Here is a 20848-nt window from a genome sequence, read left to right as displayed (position 1 = left end):
GAAACGAATATCAGTACATTTAATAATAACATATCTGTAGTTCTGAATGGCATTTGTTTAAATTCATAAATGCAACTTAAAGTACACGTTTGGAAAACATAGGTCAACTTTATAAATCTTTAATGTGTGTATGGGCTGTGTCATGTTTTGCAGCTGGAGGAAAATGGATTTGATGGCGCCATGTGACAGCTGACTGAAGAAACAAGAGGTGAGTGACTGGATGAAATGAGGACATGTAGCGCTCGCGCTCGCTCGCTCTCTCTCTCTCTCTTTCTCTCTCTCCCCGGGCTTTGACGTCAGTAAACGGTGGAGGTCTCCGGTGCGCGCGGCGGCGGTGCCACAGGCGCAGCGTCCGTGCAGCGCGCAGAGCAGGAGGCTGCAGCGGCTCCTCCACGCCCCGCAGCAAGGAGCAGGAGCAGTAGACTCGGACTCCAGCGCCAGCATCCGCTCACCGAGACACGGATAACCTCTCAGCCCCTTCCCCTTCACTTCTCCCCCCCGGCTCGCCATGTCCTCCGCTGTCACGGAGACCGAGGAGTCCGCGCGCAGCTCCCCGCTGACGCCGCTCAAGCTGGTGGGGCTGGTGTGCGTCTTTCTGGCGCTCTGCCTGGACGTGGGAGCCGTGATGAGTCCGGCGTGGGTGACCGCCGACGACCAGTTCTACCTGTCGCTGTGGGAGTCCTGCTGGAAGCCGGCGAGCACGGAGAACTGGCAGTGCAGCAGCACGCTGGGCTCAGGTACGCAGGGCGCTCCGCTCCAAACACCCGCTCACCGGGAACAAAGAGTGGTTGGGACTGACAGCAGGGAGGGTGCTGATGATGGAGACATTGCTCTACCACCTCTGGAAGGACAATCTCAGAGCCCCGTGGCTCCTCATCATGTCCATCCAACCAGAACAAGGCTCATCCTGACAGTGCTGTCACCTGTGACTCCACTGGGCTCTCAGCTTCAGCAATGTGCAGGGACAAAAAGATAAATCTCTCCAGATCAGGATCAGGCTTGAGCATCAGGGTGTGATAGGCAGGTTGTTAAACTATCACAGGTGTTCCCTGCAATAATCTGATAATGGGAGTTAATCACAAGGTAAACATGCAAGGATGTGGAGTATTGCAATATGGTTTCAGAAAAGAAGCAGTTTGTTGGTTTTGGTTATTCTTCCTTTGGTTTTCCTGCTTCTGAATTCTGCCCGGTGGAAACCAGGTATGAGACAATCACAGCTGCTAACTGATTACATTTCTTTTCATTTAAACAGAACATTCTGGTGAGCTAAAAAAATGCAGATTTTCAAGAATTTATGTTTTTAACTGTTTGCCAAACAACCAAACACTCTTGAACTGAATGCTTTTCCACTTTTTCTTAACAGAATATTTTCCGACTGGTGGAAATAATCTTGACTTTTAGCCCATGCTGTTATTGTGCAGTGGTTTACACAATATAGATCACAAATTTACTCTGATTGCAGTATCAATATTAACCTATATTTCACTGTACTGTGCATTTGCGCAATATTGTTAAGTATTAGCCTAAATGCAAACACTTATACAGATGTTATTGTCTTTATGCCTCAGGATTTGTTTGCTCCAAATGGCCGGGCTCAATTTTACACCACTTAATCGCACTGTTTTTGTGAATTTTGCACAAATAATTTCACTTTTCTTTCCTATTTTTCAGATTTTGCAGAGCACTAATACACAGTGTATGGAAACACAACGTATCAGTCTTCTGCGATGTTTATATTACACATGCTATCCTGACCCTGGGATATATTGTGCAGTGATTGCAATACTCGACAACATCATTGCATGTTTAACTAAAATTGTGCAGGCCATACAGCATCCAAAAGCTTTAGTTGTATGAACTGTTCCTCAATACACCATCTTGTGGTGCAAATTTGTATTGCAAGACAAAACAGGCTGGGGCAAGTTAGCTACCTATCTGTCACTGATTTGATATAAGGGCTGTTGTTTTGTCGCATTTCAGTGATTATTTTAGGTTTTATTTACTTCAATTCTAAAGAAAAAAAATTGCTTATTGCACCTATAATCTAGTTTTTTTTAATGTGATTAAAAAGAAGCTATCACAACGTCGTGATTAATAACTTTGCAAAACTGGCCCAGTCCTCATGCTAAAGAGCACCAACTCTCTCGGGTGTTGCCATTTACCTCCGACTGATGAATTTTCAATACAGCAGGAGAAAGACGGTATGACGAGGGAGTGGGGTGAAAGAAAAAAGCGAAGGAGCGGCTCACTCTTATTTTTAGTTGATAATCTTCCGTTCTTCCTTTGTTGTCTGGGAACATGTTCCCTGGCTGTTGCTTACAGAGGAGGTCTCTGGTGGGAGCGGCTGAGCTGATCTATCTATCGATCGATCTATCAACCCCTCGATCTGTGGGTGTTGTCTCTATGGGTGGGCTGAGATCATTGTTGTTTGCATGTGTGTGTAAGTTGAGCTCATATTGAACTGTGAGGGGGAGCCCGAGTGTCTGCATGTCAGTGTGTGTGTGTGTGTGTGTGTGTGTGTGTGTGTGTGTGTGTGTGTGTGTGTGTGTGTGTGTGTGTGTGTGTGTGTGTGTGTGTGTGTGTGTGTGTGTGTGTGTGTGTGTGTGTGTGTGGCTGACCTATTTCTGGACATTCTCCTCTGAAACCCAGCTGAATATTTCATGTCACACTCTGATTTCTCTGTTGTTGCATCTCCCTCCCAGGACATTAGACACACACACACACACACACACACACACACACACACACACACACACACACACACACACGCTGACACACTTTGTGATGGTAACTTTCTGCAGTCCTTTCTCTTCCTCCGTTGCTTCACACACACACACACACACCTACACACACTTCAGTCCAAGCCTCTCTAATTAGAAGTCTCTCGCAGTAGTGTGCGTATGTGTGTGTCAGCTCCTCAGTGCGACGCACACGCATTGATCTTAAAAAATAAATCACTCCCTGCCTGTGCCAACTGTCTTGGCTCGTTCCAGCACAGTTTCTGGTAATTTACCTCATTTTTTCTTCCACAGTGACGATTCTCTTTTTCTAGTATTACAAAATTGAATTGACTGCCCCGGGGAAATATTTTTATACTTTTTCTGCTTTTATATGCAAAGACACTGCTGCTCGAGAGAAGGAAAATGAAGACTCCTCACGAAGTGTTTGAACCGGCAGAGTGATGAACAGGATAACTTGGTGAAGTTTCTAAGAGATCGGAGGTGTTGCATGAACACTCGACGATCGTTTATTGGCTAAACGATTCTCTCTGGTCAGTCGCAATGAATTCTAACAATCTGATTTGTTCATGAGTGTAAATCCATAACAGGAACAACTTACATTCAATCCCCAGCTCAGCTGCATCTTATCTGCATCTGACTTCTCTGTTAGTGCCATATCAGCAAATTCCTTCCTCAGATGTGAAATTTCACATTTCACGACATCTCTGGTGCTCTGTTGGTCCTGGTGACTGTTAAGTCCAGAGAACTTCTCTCCACACAAGGAAATCACTTGTTCTAGGTCTGACTGCTTCAACACTGTGATTGTGGCTGCCTCGGACAGAAGCTAAACAATCGTGGTGATATCTGTTATCATAGCTTAAAATCTGTGGTTTTATGTCATGAGATGTGATCGTGGAGGGAGATGTCACGGCTGTGTGACTGCTCACAACCTGCCATAATTTAACAAAACACCACGCAGGTACCATCTACAGCTCCACACCAATCAATAACAACGCAGGGAAATATGACACAACAATCAACACGTCACCGCTGAAGAACGGCAAAACAAGTTGACAGATTGTAAGAAAAAAAGTTTTGGAGCAGCAGAAGTTTTGTTGATCTTATTCCTCTCCATGACAGTATGGTGTTGCAGCTTCATTGTTTGTGCATATTGATGCATGATCCAGCCACAGGAGGTTGATAACGTGCTCTAAAATAATTATACAGTCTGTAAAAGCCTTAAAGGTGTCATGTCATGCAGCTTTTCAATACTTTCACATGGGAGTTGTTGGTCCAAAAAAACATTGTATTCAAAGTTTATTGCCCCAAATCCAGCTTTTCCTTGATTTTCCTTCATTTGACTATTGGATCATAGGAGCTGCATTCAGAATCTGCTGTGTCTGTGTGAGCTGGACTGGCTCCACGCACATGTTGGGAAGAGGAGGAAGTACTTGCTCTCGTGGTGCCATGTGCCAGAGCAGAGCTGCCTAATTGTGGGAGGAGTCAAAGGGAGGGCCTACCTTGATTTGCTCAACCCCCGATGACACTATATAGGGTTTGATTTCTGATTGGCTGGTTGGAGCAACACACTTTATAAAAACTGAAACAAACCAGGGGCCCTTTAAGTGACAGAGGAGAGGAGATCACTGGATCACTGGAAAGTACCTGAAACCAGCATGTCAGACCTTTGTTGTCGTACTAAACGAAAACATGTGGCTGTGAAATGGCTGTAGTTTGGTGTGTTTGAAGCTCAAGATACTTGGTAAGTTTCAGGAGAAAATCATAGCTTTGTTTTTTTTCTCATTGAGCACTCACTTTCGTCTCGTGTTTCACTGTGTGTGAGACACAATGGTTGGCTGAAGCAGACTTTTTCTTGGTTTAACTTTGATTTAGTTCTGGTCAAAGGTGGGACTGTCTTTGTCTGTGACGGTCTGGTGACCTGTCGAGGGTCTAGTTACCCCTAACCTGGGTAAATAGGATCAGTTGGTGCTCCTGGAACTTTTTCACCCTGGTGAGTTGTAAGTTTCAATTAAACGCATAATGGAGAAAAGACTGTTAATATGGATTTGATTGGCAAAGAGCATGGTATAGAACCTTGATGTGTAATTTTCAGGAAAACCAAAGTTGTGACCATATTAATGTTTGAAATCAGGTCAAATTTACCTGCGAACAAAAGAAGGCTCATTTATTTGTGCCTCAGGAAAATTATGACTTTTTGCTTTCATTGCTTATATGGTGCAAAAAAAAGAATCATTTATAAATGTGCTCTGTATGGCTGCCTTTTAAACACTTTCGCATCAACACCTATTACAGGATTTACAGCTTTTAAAGTTGAGCAAAATATAAGAAAGTGTCAGAAATGAAAGAGACAGGTTGTGCCATGAAGTTGTAGCTTCACTTTATATGTTTGTGGCTTTTTGACAAACGCCTTGTCATGTTTGAATAAATTGTGGGGTGACAGTAAGCCTGTGTGTACGGCAGCGCTGACAGCAAACGAGCTCCAGTCTATGAAAAAGGATCAGCTCCGAGCAGAAACCCTGCATTTGAATTCCATAACAGTCGGAAAATGCGATAAAAAAAAAAAAAAGAAGCTGAAAATGATAGTGGGTGTATTGCCTTAAAGGCAGATATCGCTGCGACTTCTACCTGTCAGTCACACACACACTTTCACACACACACTTTTCTGAAAGGGGTTTGAACCTTCAGAAGTTTCACCTGGAAGCCAGACTTCTCTCCTCCGCTTTATTCTCCCGCTGCCTCACGGTCACTCCTCTCTCTGCTCCTCACTTCCTCCTGTCGTTCTAACTTCCTCCTCGTCTTCTCCCCCGACCTCTCATCTGTTATCCTTTTACTCTCCTGCCTCGCCGTACATCCCACTCTCAACACTGACATCTACAACCATCTGTTTCAAACCTCAGAAACGCGCATCAAAAATCTCAGAGCAGCATCGTCAGTCAGTTGACCTTGAGAGACTCGAGGAAACTTAATTGCCGTTTGTTTTATTTTAACGTGCTACGACTTGTTTCATCTCCACTTGCGCCTCATGACAGTGTGGTTTATTTCACACATGAGCAGATAATGATAAAATAAGACACAACCATTCGGTCCACCTTAATGCCTGTTGATCAGTTGAAGTGTCTTACTTAATGCCTTTTAGTTCTTCGATGTTTTTGTCATTCAGTTGACCTTGGGAGAGTTGTTGAGCTCAGTCGTGCTCACACGATCTCTTCATCATATTTTACTGTTGAATTTCAAATTATTTTGTTTTGATTGATTACGAAATTGTACTTTTCCCCTTGAGGATGAGTAATCAGCAAAAATCTTCCTAGCAGACCCCCGTATGGCCTATTTACTGACTGTGGATCAGTGGAAGTGTGTCAAAGGGTGGAGATTGTTTTGATTTACTCTCACTTTACACTGAAAGGAACCTTTAGCCGTTGTCATTTAGCTGACCTTCAGAGACTGTCTGAGCTCTACAACACAGCAAAACCTGAGGAAACAACATGTTTTATTATCTAAAGATTGTTAGGATGGTCATTCATAAGCAGGTTTCTTAATTCTTAAACCATTTTCCAGCCTATAGATCAGTTTGTATTCAAATTCAACTTTATTATTATAGCAACAAATTCAGCACAGTCATTTCTCTGCAATTTTAGAGAGAGAATCCAACAATTCCACATGAGCAATCATAAGTGACTGTGGAAAGGGAAAATTCCCCTTTTCAAATTCGACGCTTCACACTGAAACGTACAAACATCGTCTGTTTACAGTTGAGTGTTTGTCATTGAGCCGACCTTGAGAGACGTCCTGAGCTCACCGAGACACTTTGACTTCTCATGGATCATTTTCTCTTCTCTGTTTTTCAGATTAACAGTCCTAAGTGATGGTTAACCAGGAGTTAGATTAGATATTTTCTGACCTACATCCTCTGGTCGTTATTGCTACAGATGTGAGCTCAGTCGTCAGTGAAGACCTAAAAACCTCCATAAATGTTGCCTCCTCGCTCTCTGCCCCCTCATCTTTCTCTATCAGCCACATCGATCCCTTCCTCTCCTCCGACCTTTATTGTGCACACTCGGATGAATTGTCTTTTTCTCCATTTTTCCCCCTCTCTCCTTTTTTTTGTTCGGTCTGTATCCCCTCTCCTCCTCCTCTTCTTCCTCCTCCTATCCCTCGCTCCTCCCTGAGGGCTTCATTGTTACATTTCTAATGTTAATCATTTCTCCTTTGTAATTTCACCAGCCACCTTCTCCTCGGACCGCTCCATCTCTCTATCTCCCTTCCATTTTCTCCGGGGTCAAGCCTCTCCTCGCTTTCCTCCATCTCTCCTTTCAGCGAGCCCCTGCCGCCCCCACCCCAGAGACTCCTGTTCTATTTGTAGTGGCTGGAGGAGGAGTGGGAAATGATGTGGCATTCGCGTCGATGGCAGACAGACAGATGGGGGAATATCCGAGCCTACCTCACCCAGAAGAGCTGCACTCTTGGGGGTATGATTGTTGGGGGGGAAAAAAAATAAAAAAACATGTGCTTTTGCCCAAGCACACATGATCCATTTGGCAGACGCAAATCAAGCTTCCTTCAAAGCATTTACAGTGTCACAGCAGCAGGAGCAGCATGTGGCAGCACATCACAAGCCCGTATTTGAATAAATCATTAAATTATCCATGGATATCAATAACTTAAATACAGTTATTCCTCCGGCGCCAGTTTCCCCGTAAAGCTTTTATTGAAAAACAGGTGGATTTATTCCCGAATCTCCTGCTGTGCTTGTTAAACTGACACGTTAGCTTGAATTTCACCTTCATGAGATTACCCAGTGTGCATGAAAGGGTTGTGTTGTTGCCTCAAGGTCGACGACGACTGTACACATCAAGATGTAAATGGAGGAGATAATGGTTCTGAACTATTCAGTAACAAAATTTGTAATTAGTTGGCCTAAGTATTAATATACGTGATGCATTAAAGATGGTTTTGACCATTTTCTTGAAGTGTGTCATCGTGTAATAGTTGAGTTTTTCTCTGTATTGTAATTGCAGTTTGCTTTGTTCCGATTTCAAAACACCCCTTTGTAATGTGGAAAAAAAAATCGTTATTTTAGAAGGTTTAATTCTAAAGATAAGACCCTCCAGACAAATTTCCATCCCCCCCCTCCACAGGCAGTAACATATGTCCCTGCTGCTCGGTGATTACAGCACGAAAGCATCAGATAAGTGTCTTAAAATCAAGGTGAAGCAGGGCTGCCAACTCTCCCACATCTATAGTGACATTTTACCCATGAAGAGTTAATCTCTTACACTCAGTGCCCCTTTAATTTTACAATAGAAGATATTGTTCATGCTGGGAATTGAACTTCAAGGAGCCTTCTGGAGGCTTTCAATGAAGACTTTGCATTCACAGTTTTGTACTAGAGCCATGACAGTTAGCCTTCACTACATTTACACACATTTGCTTCTATAAAGTGGATTTTAAACTTATTCCCTTTTTTTTTCAGGATAACGTCTCAGAAACATCCCCTCTCAAAAAGATTTCAGATGTTGTCATGTTTTACTATTGTACTGCTGCCAACTATGATGAGTATACTCACTGGGACAATCGAAGGATTAGTAACTTTTCCTATAAAAAATAAAACTTCAGTGATCTGATGAGAAATCTCTTTGACAGTTACCTCAACCCAACCATGAATCCTATTTTTCACTTTAGAAGGTTGATGAAGTGGTTGCGAGTGAGACTAAATCACATTTTGTGTCGTAACACTTCGCAGTTTTTTTTCCTGGCAAGCAATTCAGGAAGAGTCTTCGAGAGGCTAAAGAAGCACAGAATGACTTTGTGAGACTCTTTATCTTGCCCTGCCTTGCTCCTGTTTATCCCCTTCCGCAGCCTTTTTCTTATTCTATTTATTGTGAAACACTCACATTTAAGAGGTAAATGGAAAGAAGTGTACGTGTGAATGTATGTGTGTGTGTGTGTATGTGAGTGGGAGTGTGTGTGAGCTCTTGATTGTACATTTGTTTGGCTGGTGTTTGGGATGCAGAGACCCAGAGTCAGACGATCAGCGTGACGGCTCAAGCAGCTTTTACAGTAAAAAGGGAGAATGCGACAGTGCGGTGCGGTAATCCTGTCACATGGTGAACAGTCACAGTACAACGGTGTGTGTGTGTGTGTGTGTGTGTGTGTGTGTGTGTGTGTGTGTGTGTGTGTGTGTGTGTGTGTGTGTGTGTGTGTGTGTGTGTGTGTGTGTGTGTGTGTGTGTGTGTGTGTGTGTGTGTGAGAGAGAGAGAGAAAGAGAGAGAGAGAGAGAGAAGCTGATAATTTGCAAGTTGCATGCGTCAAGGTGGCTGCTTGTGGGGAGAAGATAGAAATCCTACAGTTGTTTCTTTGTGTGTGTGTGTGTGTGTGTGTTTGTGCGTGTGCGTGTGTGTGTGTCAAATGCTTTGTGTATTGCATGTGTGTGTGTGAAAGATAGAACAGAAAAAGAGGGTTTTACAGTTAAATCTCCCGTTTTGTGTGCGTGTCAGAGCGAGAAATTGAGGGTTGGTCCGTCACAATGAGAGAGCACATGAATAACATTTTTTATTTATCATACAACAGGTTTTTTTTGGTTGTTTATTTTTTTATTGCACTTCTAACCGCCCTTTATATATCACAGCAAGTAAATAAAAAGGACAAACCAACATTTATGCCGAAAGAATCAAATACAAGGATGGAGGAGATGTTAGTAACAGTCTACTCTAGGGGAAAATAATATTCAGTATTGGGGATGTTATAAGAAAAGGTCAATGAATAGACCTCTACTACAGACAGAGCCCTGAAGTATTCACTATTTTTTTTTTTTCGCTCTATTTTGAATTATATGTATGTATGTATAGATAGATAGATAGATAGATAGATAGATAGATAGATAGATAGATAGATAGATAGATAGATAGATAGATAGATAGATAGATAGATAGATAGATAGATAGATAGATAGATAGATAGATAGATAGATCGATCGATCGATCGATAGATAGATACATACCACATTCAACCATTGGCAACAGTTGGCATGCAGTGTGCTTGGGGATTCAGTTTCTTGTTCAAGGTCACTTCCACACATGGAAAGTGCAAGTCGGGGGGTCAAACCACGAGCCCGGAGAAGATGACCCGCTCTGCTGTCACATACAGTCCGGGAAAGACACTTTTAGCATAGCATTAAAGTCTCATGCAGTTTCCTGCACTTTTCATAGTCTCGTTTCATTGTTAAAGATGTGCAAACTCTAAAAACGCTAATATAAGTTGTAGGTTTTAATGCGTTATTTTCTATTTATGTGTTTACCTGAGTCGGCTCTGGCCATGTTTCAGATGGGATCAATGTGTTTTATCGGGGCTGGTCTCACTTCTCCATGTTCGATGTATAATTAAACTCATATCCCTCTTGCTGTTTTTATTCCTTCTTGCTTTCTTTTCTCCCTCTCATCTTTAATTTCCTCCCTCGCTGCCTCCCACCGTCCACCTCTGCATCTCATCTCTCACCTCCATCTCCGTCTCTGCCTCCCTCCGCCTTTAAATCTCTCATCTTTCCTTATCGCTCTGCTCCGCCATCCATCTTTCATGAGCTTTTTTGCCATGCCGGAGCAGTAAATTCAAGAGTCACTCGCACTGACACTACTCACGTAGCTGGGGAAAAGAAAAACTCACCTAAATAGCTGCGCCTTTAAAACCAGCTGCTGTGTGTTGGCTTTGCATCTCCACTGACAGCTACATCTCCTTGATGTTTTATCGAGAACCTTCAGTTTGAAGTTTGCCTTTTAAGATCTTGAGGATGTCCTCAAGGTGCACGGATTATTTTATTTATTTATGGATCTATTTTGTAATACAGCACTTCCAGGATTAGTGCCGTTGTACAGAAATAGGTTTCTACATGCGCCCGGCAGATCTGACGGCATCACATCTGATCACAGCACGAAGGCAGACAGGTGGAATAACAGGTTAGAAAACATGGTCACAATCTCGGTTTTTTCATCAGCCTCCAGATGGATTAAATGACAGCGCGCATGTGTGTGTAGGAATGTGTGTTCCCTGTCACACCAGCGTAGAAAACTGGGAAATTATGCTGAGAAATCCATTCATCCCATCAGGTCGCTGATCCTCATGTGAGGAAAAGCAGCTTCACGGGACATTTTCGTGTCCAGTTCAACTTTTATGCGTTTTGTAGTCACGAATTCTCGGAATTAACCCCCGGTGAGCCTCTCAGATTCCAATGAATCGACCCAACTGTTGTTGTTTCTTGAGTTTTACCTGAGGAGGATCCCACCGATCACCACACGCTCTGGGAACAAATGCTTGAACTTGCTGTTCAGAGTCATGTTGATGGGATTCGTTCTGCAGGAAATCTTCCCAAGAGTTATTGTCAGACTGTCTGTAGTGGCGTCCCGACTCAGCAAGCTGTTAAAACAAATAAGGTCCACTTTCATTCTGAGACGTTACATTTTTGACAGATGATGCACTCTTGTCAAAAAGATGCAATCTGATCTGATCTTTACTTTCAGAGCTCGTTCATGGTTCCTTCCATGAGGTGGGGAAGTTATTAGTACCAGGTGGGAACAAGTCAGTTCAGAACCAACGAGTTCATGTGCAGCTTCATTTATCACAAGAGTGAAACCTGTTTCGGCATCCCGATTTCTCTGCTACTTTCTGAAAACTATTATTGCTTTTTTATAATGAATTCAGGTAAAGAAATCTCATTAAACAAGGCATGCTGGGAGTAAAACCTGGCTCGTTACTCATGCGAGGCTACTTTCTTTTACTGATGATCAGATTGTCTTTTTACTTTCTGTATTAGGAAGAAATTATATTACTGAGAAACATTATGGCTGAATTACATTAATGTCTCACATAAAAACGTAGTTGCGTCACTTTACTCCTTGCCTCTTGGAACACCAGAGGGTGTAGAAATGCCACTGTGTGCGAGGATGAGGATGCATCCAACTTACAATGAAAAGCTTCATTAGAGGTTAAAAAGTGGATGTCAGGTGAGCAGGTCCTCATATGAAGCACTGTGACCGCTGGAACTTGTGTGTGTGCCACACGCAGCAAATTTAGCCGTGGGCTAGCGAGCGAGACGGCGGCTCGGCCTGCGATCGATGGATCGCTCGGCGCGGCAGCAGCTCCACCCGCTCGTGTTATTCTCTGTCTGCTCCAGTGGAGCTCACCTCACACAGCCTCCAGGATCAAGTTAAAACGTCTTCTGCTGTGGGTGAATCCGTGTCCTAATGCGTCCCAGGGTCCCTGCGTGGGGGCGCGACATGATTTGTGCTGTTTTTAATTGTGAAAGGGTGTGTCTCTGTGTGTGTCTCTGTGTGTGTCTCTGCTTGAGTGTGTGGGTGTGTGTGTGTGTGTTTGTGTGTGTGCAGGATGCTCCCTGTGTAGAAATGCGAATGTTTTTTTTGATGGCATGCCAGCAAAGCTTTTTAGCCGAGGCTTTTTGTCAGCTCAGGTAGACTAAGTGCTCTCGCTCCCTCTCTCTCTCTCTCTCTCTCTCTCTCTCTCTCTCTCTCTCTCGCTCTTTATTACTTTCACTCTCCGCTCCTCGCTGGCTCCCCCTTCACACCCCCTCTTACCCCACCCCGTGCTCGTCTCTCCTCCTTGTGGCATCTCTTTTCATGCTGCCCTCTCTGCGTCCTTGTACCAGCGCTCCCCTCTCTTCATCTGGCTCGTGTCTCCCTCTGTTTCTCAGCTCTCTCTTGTTCTCTCGTTTTGTTTTCCATCATTTCGCCCTTTTCCTCCTCTTCATTCCCCATCTTCGTCTTCCATCTTTTCCTGACTTCATCATTCACTTTCCTCCCTTTTCTTATTCATCATTATTACCTTCTTCCTCCTTAATTCTTCTTCTTTCCTCGTCTGTTCTCCACTTTCTAACTTTTTTCCCCCCATCTGCAGCGACTTTATATCTCGGTTATGTTCAAATACACACTCACGTGTTTCCTTCTTCTTTTCTCCAAGACTGGCAGGTTGCTACGCTGGCCTTGTTGCTAGGGGGCGGAGCCCTGGTGCTGATGTCATTCCTGGTCGCCCTGGTCGCCGTGTGCATCGGCACGAGGCGGCGGTTCTACGCACCCGTCGCCCTCATGCTCTTCGCCGCAGGTTAACAAGCACACACACATAGACACACACACACAGACACACACACACAGACTGAGGTCAAAGGCCACACACACACTGTGCACAATCGCACACACACACACACACACACACACACACACACACACACACACACACACACACACACACAATAAGATTACTTAATTAGCCAATTTAGACGAGGGAGCTGGAAGGTTGCAGTGTAATCACATTGAAAACTGACATGCATTTAAATGATAAACCTGACGGACTTATTAAACAGAGTGCACACGCTCACGCATAATTCTTCTCTTTCTCAAACTCATTTAGAGAAAATCCCATTTTACTGATTGGGGCCCAGCAGGGTGGGAGCCCGGTGTCATGCCTGTCCGTTTCATTTCCCCAGCTAGTCCTAATCTCAGCTTGGACAACCACCAAGTTTCCACATTCACACTTTCCTCTCATCCAGGAATAATGGAAAAATTGCATTTAATAATAATTATTTTTTAAAAGTTTGAAATGCAAAATTTTTGCAAGCTGCAGAAATGAGTGGAAATCTTCTTAAAATGACAGTAAGAAGAAGCTGCAGTGTTCCATCCTCCTGAACTGGAAGTCTTTTTTTTTTGTGACGACAAATTATTTCAAAGCAGGAATGAAGGGTGGATATTCATCATCAAAGGATTTGAATTAAGCACTCTTATAATGTCTGGATTGACAGTTGACTCCCCCCTCAAACTGTCATTTTGCACACTGTGCTGGTGCAGAAGCTTTTTTCTGTTAACCCTCAGCGACACGGCTGCACAAAGTGAAACCAGACTCTTCAGCATTTCGCAGCTTTTCTCAAGATATCTGGAGTGAAAAATAGTGTTTTCTTGAAGTCCGACTGAAATATATCAAGGAAAGGATGTGAAATACTGTCTTTTCCAAATACACTTTTATTTAGTCTTTGGTAACTTTAGAATGCATTTTTTGCAAATGTCGTCAGGGGGCTTCTCTTCAGCGAGACTTGTGTGAAACATTTATTAATACAGAAAGAAATATCAAGAACTGAGCTACTTTGGTGTTAAATCTTGGGTCACATGTCAAAAAGATCAGTTATTTAAGTTTTCACGTCTTTTCTACAGATATCTGGAGTGGAAAATACTGTGGTATTACCATTCATTTCTCAATAGTTAAGACTGGAGACAAACGGCTGTAATTAAAAGTAAAACAGTATCAATGTTGTTTAAGTGTCGACAGATTTCCTACAGATATCTGCAGCAGAGTCCTCCAGCTTCTTCCAGAGTAATATATGCACTGATTCCCTCTCCCACATCTTTCATCACTCTCCCCTTTTGTTGCTTATCAATACCACAATTGTATGCGTGTCTGAAGGGCACCATAAAAGGACACTCCTAAAATATTACTATCATGTGTAAAATAACAGCAAAAATTCTATTATATTCTATTAACCCCGAGGAATTGTCAAACCATAAACAAGATTTTCTTTCTGTAAAGGAGCCAGTGGATTTAGTGGGAGGGATTTATATTGATTGGAAAAGCACATTTCAGATTGTTTCGAGTGTTGTGCCACCTCGTGGGAAGCGTAGGGTAAGTTGAATCCATTACGAATACAAAAATAATGGTGCGTTGTGTTCTATTGGAGATGGACAAGTTGCTGTGAAACTGTGCTGGTTGGTGCCGTTGTGGGACGCAGACAGTCCCAGTAAAGCTTCTCTCGAGTGTTCTGGGTGGACTTTAGAGGCACCCTCAGTGCATGATAGATCACAGCTCCCAACTACCTCTTTAAGGCTTGTTTTTCACACCATCTGTGTTAATATTTGCATGTTCTATTGGACATTATGCATTCTGCCTCATTTTCTTCCCTTCTTTTTTTTTTTACTGTTATTGTTGTTTTGTTTTTTCGTTTTTTTCCAGGAAAGTGCCAGAGCTTGTTTATGCTCCCACAAGATGAATTCCCTTTGAGGGAATAACGATTGATGCCTTCCCCTTTGTTCTGCTGCCATCCACCCCCATTTTTTACACATCTTTCTCTCTCCATCTACCCACCCACCCTCATCCCTTCATCCCTCTCTAAAATCACCCTGTTTTCTCTGACCCTTTTCATCCTCCCTCCTTGTATCCGTCCTCCCATGCTCCGCCATGGCGCCCTCTCCTCGCTCCTTCTCCGTCTGATCAAGCTTGATTGATCTTGTTTTTCTAAAATGTGCTAAATGAACTTAAGCGTTAGAAACGGCGCCCCTCCAGACACGCGGCCGTCCTCCTCGTTTCTCCCATTTCGCCTGTGTTCGATCAGAGACGTGTCAAAGAGCGAGTCCCACCAGCAAAACTCATCATACTTCACAGGAAAGTCGTGAGAGATCAGAGGAAGTTTGTCCAAAATTTGTTTTTCAACTCAATAATCAAAGACGACAATGAAGCTGAAATATTAAATGAACTTTTACTCAGTACAAATGTACTTTTTAACATTCACAATCTTTTCCAGCCAGCAGCAACAGTCTTTCTAAATAGAACATTTTAGTTTTTTACAAATTCTTCTGCTTTACTTTAACTCTGAAAATAGAACACAGGTATTGTATCTTATGTCTCTGATTTAGTTGTAAAAATTATTATTGAACTCCATCAAAAGATGAAGATCTGACATGATGAAATGAAAAAGAAAAGGTTGAACCCAAAAAACATGAAACACAACCAAATAAATCATAATACCGTTACATACAGTACCATAAAAACTTTACAATAAAATACAGTAGAATGAAACACAGTAGAAAAATACCATAGAATCGCACACAGGAGGAGAAAGTACAGAAGAATAAACCTTATTACAAAAAAATGCAATAGAATAAACAAATAAAATACAGTACAACAAAATACAGCATGACATAGTACAAATAAACACAGTAAAATAAAGAACAATAATGTGTGTTTGAGTGAGACCGCTGCAGGCTGGTCTGCCGGTCTCTCTTTTTGCTTCTCCTGCGAGGTTTCCGCAGACTGCTGGAGCCTCGGAGGAGGTTTATGGTGTCCAGGTCAGGAAGTGGAGGAGCACAGTGACTTGTGACTTCTCCAAATTAATGCTGGCTCGTTCCAAACCGACAGAGAGTCGAGGTTCAGGTCGATGGAGAATCAATATTAGTGATGCAACGTCATAAACGGGCCATCTGCAGACAACGTCCACACTTCTCGTCTGACTCCATCAGTTTCACAAAGCCTCACACTGAGACTTTAAATCGGTGCCAAACTAATCAGCAAAGTGATGAGAAAACTTTTTGGAGCCAGCGAGAGTCGAGACACAGGGGCTGTGTGAGCAGTCTCGTCTTAACGCTGAGTCTGGAAACCGCCTGAAAAAGGTCCAAGAGACTGAAAGCTCGCGTCTCACACATTTCCTGTCGTGGATGTGGTCCAATGGTACGCCAGTGAAGATCGCAGCAGGGGAACCAGCCTGTCAAGGTTTACAAACTCCAACACAAACACAAGCGTTTATTCTCCCAAAAATTCAATTTTCACCAACAACACCAGCAAGTTGTGCTAAACCTAAAAAAAACAACAAAAAAAACTGAGCATGTGTGGGATGAGCAGCAGAGCTGAGCGTATGGGTCAGACCTACGGATGTAAACTGTACCTCCCCTGATAAAACCATTTTGTCATTAACGTGTGCATGTCTCCTCCAGTTGTCCTCCAGGCCTGCAGCTTGGTCCTCTATCCCATCAAGTTCATCGAGAGCATCAACCTGAGGATCTACCACGAGTTCAACTGGGGGTACGGCCTGGCCTGGGGGGGCACCATCTTCTCCTTCGGTGGGGGAATCCTTTACTGCCTCAACCCCAAAAACTACGAGGATTACTACTAGCCGGGATTCATGCAGCAGCATGTTGGGGAGGTGAATCGGGCCAGGGGGGTAAAGGGAGGGACGGGGGTCTTTGTCAATTCCTCAGAACTGTGACCCAAGGGAGGACTCTGGTGGTCAGTGGATGACTTTTCTTGCCTCAGTAGAAGGACGCTCATGTGTCTGAGGCTGATTTTTATTTCATGTGACAGCCTGAGAGTCACCTGGGGTTGTGTGTGTGTGTGTGTGTGTGTGTGTGTGTGTGTGTGTGTGTGTGTGTGTGTGTGTGTGTGTGTGTGTGTGTGTGGGGGGGGGGGGGGCTGACTGATTTTATTCCCGAGCATTGTGACGCAATCTTTGGGAGAACTGATGATCCTGCAGTAACAAAGCGTGGAGGAGATCTACGACGACAGCGCCTCCATTCTGAACTGCGAGAACTGCTGTTACGGTGTTGTGACAACTCAACCGATCAACTCCGTTGCCGAGAAAACAGGATGTCAGACTGGGAGACTTTTACCGCACGGTTACACATGCATGCACATGCAAAGGCACGTGTATCTTCACCTGTACAAATCCTTGGGATGGATGTGTTCGAAATACATGTCCCGGGGCCACAGCTACGTCATCTTCATCACCACCAGTGCTTCATTAGGAGCAGTGTCATTTGTTTGCCATCGTTGTTCAAAGCTCTCAAACTTCCACAAGGACGTGGATGCAGACTAGACATCTTGGTTGCGCCTCATAACTTTTCTTAAGACGGATAGATTCCTCTGGGGGATGGGGGGGACGCGAAGGGTGAAATAAAGACACCTACTCAATATTCTGTTATCGACCCACGTGTCTGTTGCTGCGGCAACCCACAGGGTGTGCACATGCAGCTGCCATGATTGATTAGCCATGGTCGGAGGTGTGAGACGGACGGCGCTCAGCTGCCTCTGGGGGTCTGCTAAATTTTGATTGCCCATTGAGCACCATGACAATCGACGCTTCCTTTCCACCTCCGGTCCCGCTTCTCTGCGTCCTGTGTGGATGAGAGTTCGCCCTACATGCCGCAGATAGCTGCAGCCTCTCGGTGGCCATGTTTACATGCACAGCAGCAGTGGGGTTTCGGCTTTGCTTTACTCCTTTTCATTTCAGGTCAGCTGAGGCGGAGGTAGGCAGGTTCAGCTATAGAGCACTGTACTTACAGTAGATGTATGTAGACTTATATATCAAGTACATATCACACCAATCTAATACGTTACGACTTATGATCTCATGCTCGTCACTTTGTAAGTCTGACTTCCACTTTGAAATGCAAAGTGATCACCGCCTTGCCTTTTTATAACCTATCATGTATTCTTTCCTAAATCAGCTCAACTGCTTGCAACTCGCCATCGTTCACCAACCGTGACCCTTCTAAAGTTCCTGCTGTAAACATGATGTGGCTCACCTTTGGTTCCGCCATGAAAAACACAATCTCTTGTCCTGGTTGAATACTTACAGAGATAAAAGTCTGGAGGCCAAACATTGAACCCTGAGGTACTCCACAGTGCCTACATTCATGTTACTTCTGTGTGAGTCCCCCTGTTTGGTTTGGTCCGGTTAAAAAAGAAACCTGCAGTGTTAGCGTTGTGCTTTTGTGTAAGTGTGAATGCCACCTTCGGAACCCTGATGCAAGCCTGACACATCTGAAACTCAGTAAGTAGCCACCTCTGGTGCGGTTATCAAATGTAGCAGGAATTCAGTTTACGTCTTTTGGTGCAAAGTTAAAAACTGTTACTACAGTGCAAACATTCCCCTTTTTATCTTCTTAGGTCCAGACTAAAGGATCACACCTCAGGTGTGAACACTGGTGGATCAACAGAGGAATCTTTTTAGGATCTAAGCCAGGTGTGTCGAACTCATTTCAGTCTAGAGGCCATGTAAAGTTGTTATAAGGTTTGCATTATAAACATTGGTATGTGGTGAAAGTGTCAATTCAAATCATCATAAAAAATGCATTTTTAATTAAAGACAACAGTCACAGTGACAAGTGCTGCACCGTGTGCATGTAAACAGAGCCACTGAAGCAGGTTTTTCTCAAATGGCGTCTGCTGATAAGTTCAGGCCACGTTTCATTAGCGTCTCTTTGTCTACAGTAAATGTCAGAGATCAGCGCCGCTCCCACACTGAGAGGTTTTTGGATGGAAAACAAGCCTGGCACACATCTGTTGGTTCGGGGAAAGAAATGTCAATATCAGCCAGAATTGAATGTCACAATTAATAAAAGCAGCGTCGCCTATAGACAAAAGTCGGGTTGTATAATCGTTGAAGCTTTTAACATCCTACAGAAAAGATGATCTGATTATTGCTGTTTTCACGTCTCAAGAGGCTGATTTAATCAGTGTTTATCTGTTTGTGCTGATTCCCCACCCCGAGGGCTCGTCTCCAATCGGTATTTGGAGCGTTTCTCTGGATGTGATGCAAAAAGAAGCAAAATGTTCGACATTTAATTGGGATTTTACACTTTAGATTGGGTGACAAAGCTCTTTTCTGTCTCCCAATGTGCTGAATCCTCTCGTTCACCTCCTGACCTGCTTTTCCTCCGTTGAGTGAGCTGTCAGCGCGCAGGGAGACGAACAAGACTATTGTGGTTTTCTACATTTTTCATTGTTGGAGAAGTAAATATCACCCAGAAATAGGATTCAGGCTGCCTCCCCCGTTAGTTTAACTCATGTAGAACTGTGCCGACGACGCATTTCGCCATTTATTATGCATCCGGCAAAAACAGCTCTTATGAGTTTTGTGATCTCAATGCTTTAGCTCAGTGGTTCCCAACCTGGGTTCTGGGCCTCTTTGTGGGCCACCAGGACTCACAAAGAGGGTCAGAAGCTTTGCCTGTCCTGAAGTTAGTTTGACAAAACAGGTCTTGATATATATATATATATATATATATATATATAAGTTGAGAATCACTGCTTAAGATTCCAGTCCAGTACGAGGCAACACAATAACGATGACTCAACACAGTCACTTTCATGCCCTGCGTTTTATTCTGAGGTATCAATTCTAAAATCTTAGAGGAAAGCAAACTTAAAGGAACATTTTGTGGGAATAAGAATCAACAAAGTGTTTTTTACCAAATTCTTACTTTCGTCCTTAATCCTGAACAAAGTGAGTGAGACTCTAAACTGTGTATGTTTTAAATCAATGATAAAGACACTAGTATAGAGATCCATCAAATGATCTGTGCTCGCATTAGAGAAGAAGATAGCTCAGAGATTTCATTGAGAGCAGCAGCATGACGCCGTATTTTAAGGAAGCACGCAAACAGGATCATTCTGCCACAAACATACAGTTTAAGGTTGAATTTATATTCTAAATATGGTGGTGCTGACTCATTTTGTGTAAACTGGTGTTTAGAAAGTTATGTAAACAAGCTTTATAAAGAGGCTGGTGACAAATTACAAGCATTTGAACTGCTGTGAGAGGATTTCATTCTGAAATTAATGGTGAATCATAAACAGCTACTGCAGCTCCTGAGTCCCTCGATCCTAAATCTGGACTATAATCTAAAGGATTTAGAGTGAAGCCACTTTACATCAAACCTCATAATGTAAATCCACAGTGTTTATTGTAGGATCTAGCCGGGAGCTCATGGATGTAACGGCACATGAAGCTTGAGCAAGTGGGAAACCCTGAATTTCAAAGCCTTTTTCTTTTTTTACTCACACATGCAGACAGACCGTTCAAACAATGAGCTGTAATTGAGATCAACGCCACCAGTGGGATATGTGGCGTGCTCATACTGTATTTACTGTCGTTTGATCACTTCTTAGTGAGGGTGTTTTTGCTACCTAGAAATGTCGCCGTGCTTTGGTGGTGTAGCGGAGCCTTAGGCACTAATACTGTAACAGACCTGGGTTAAAACATACAAGGATGCTTAATAGCACTGTGTGCAGGACAAAAGCTGATTCAACACTTTTTCTTCTTCTTGTCTTCTCAAAATGACTGCGCTGGACTCAACTGTGAATGAGAGGTCGCAAGTCAAACCATTATAACTTGCAGAAAAATGTCAACGAACATTGTTATTACAAGTATAAGCAATGCTTTTTGATTCCTTAAATTGAAGCTTGACTTCTGAGCCAGTCATAATTGATTTAATCGGAAAACTACATAAAAATGACAATTAGAAATCATTCAGACGTATATCTTATCAGATAGGTTGACGTTGGACTAGCTG

The 20848-nt window shown here is 43.3% G+C and overlaps 1 protein-coding gene across 1 annotated transcript; it reads left to right on the top strand.

Moving 5' to 3' along the window:
- Positions 1-508: 508 nt before the first annotated feature.
- On the top strand, positions 509-16668 carry LOC308127907 (transmembrane protein 47-like; the record flags this gene model as incomplete). Its single annotated transcript, XM_080493317.1, has 3 exons — positions 509-737; positions 12702-12842; positions 16490-16668. The coding sequence occupies 3 exons, from the start codon at positions 509-511 to the stop codon at positions 16666-16668; spliced, it is 549 nt and encodes a 182-aa protein (XP_080349443.1).
- Between the last annotated feature and the right edge of the window lie 4180 nt (positions 16669-20848).

The sequence above is a fragment of the Lipophrys pholis genome (assembly GCF_963383615.2).
Source record: "Lipophrys pholis genome assembly, chromosome: 23".
Classification (NCBI taxonomy): Eukaryota; Metazoa; Chordata; class Actinopteri; order Blenniiformes; family Blenniidae; genus Lipophrys; species Lipophrys pholis.
Note: the sequence above shows the minus strand (reverse complement) of the source record. Positions and strands in the feature narration are given on the sequence as shown.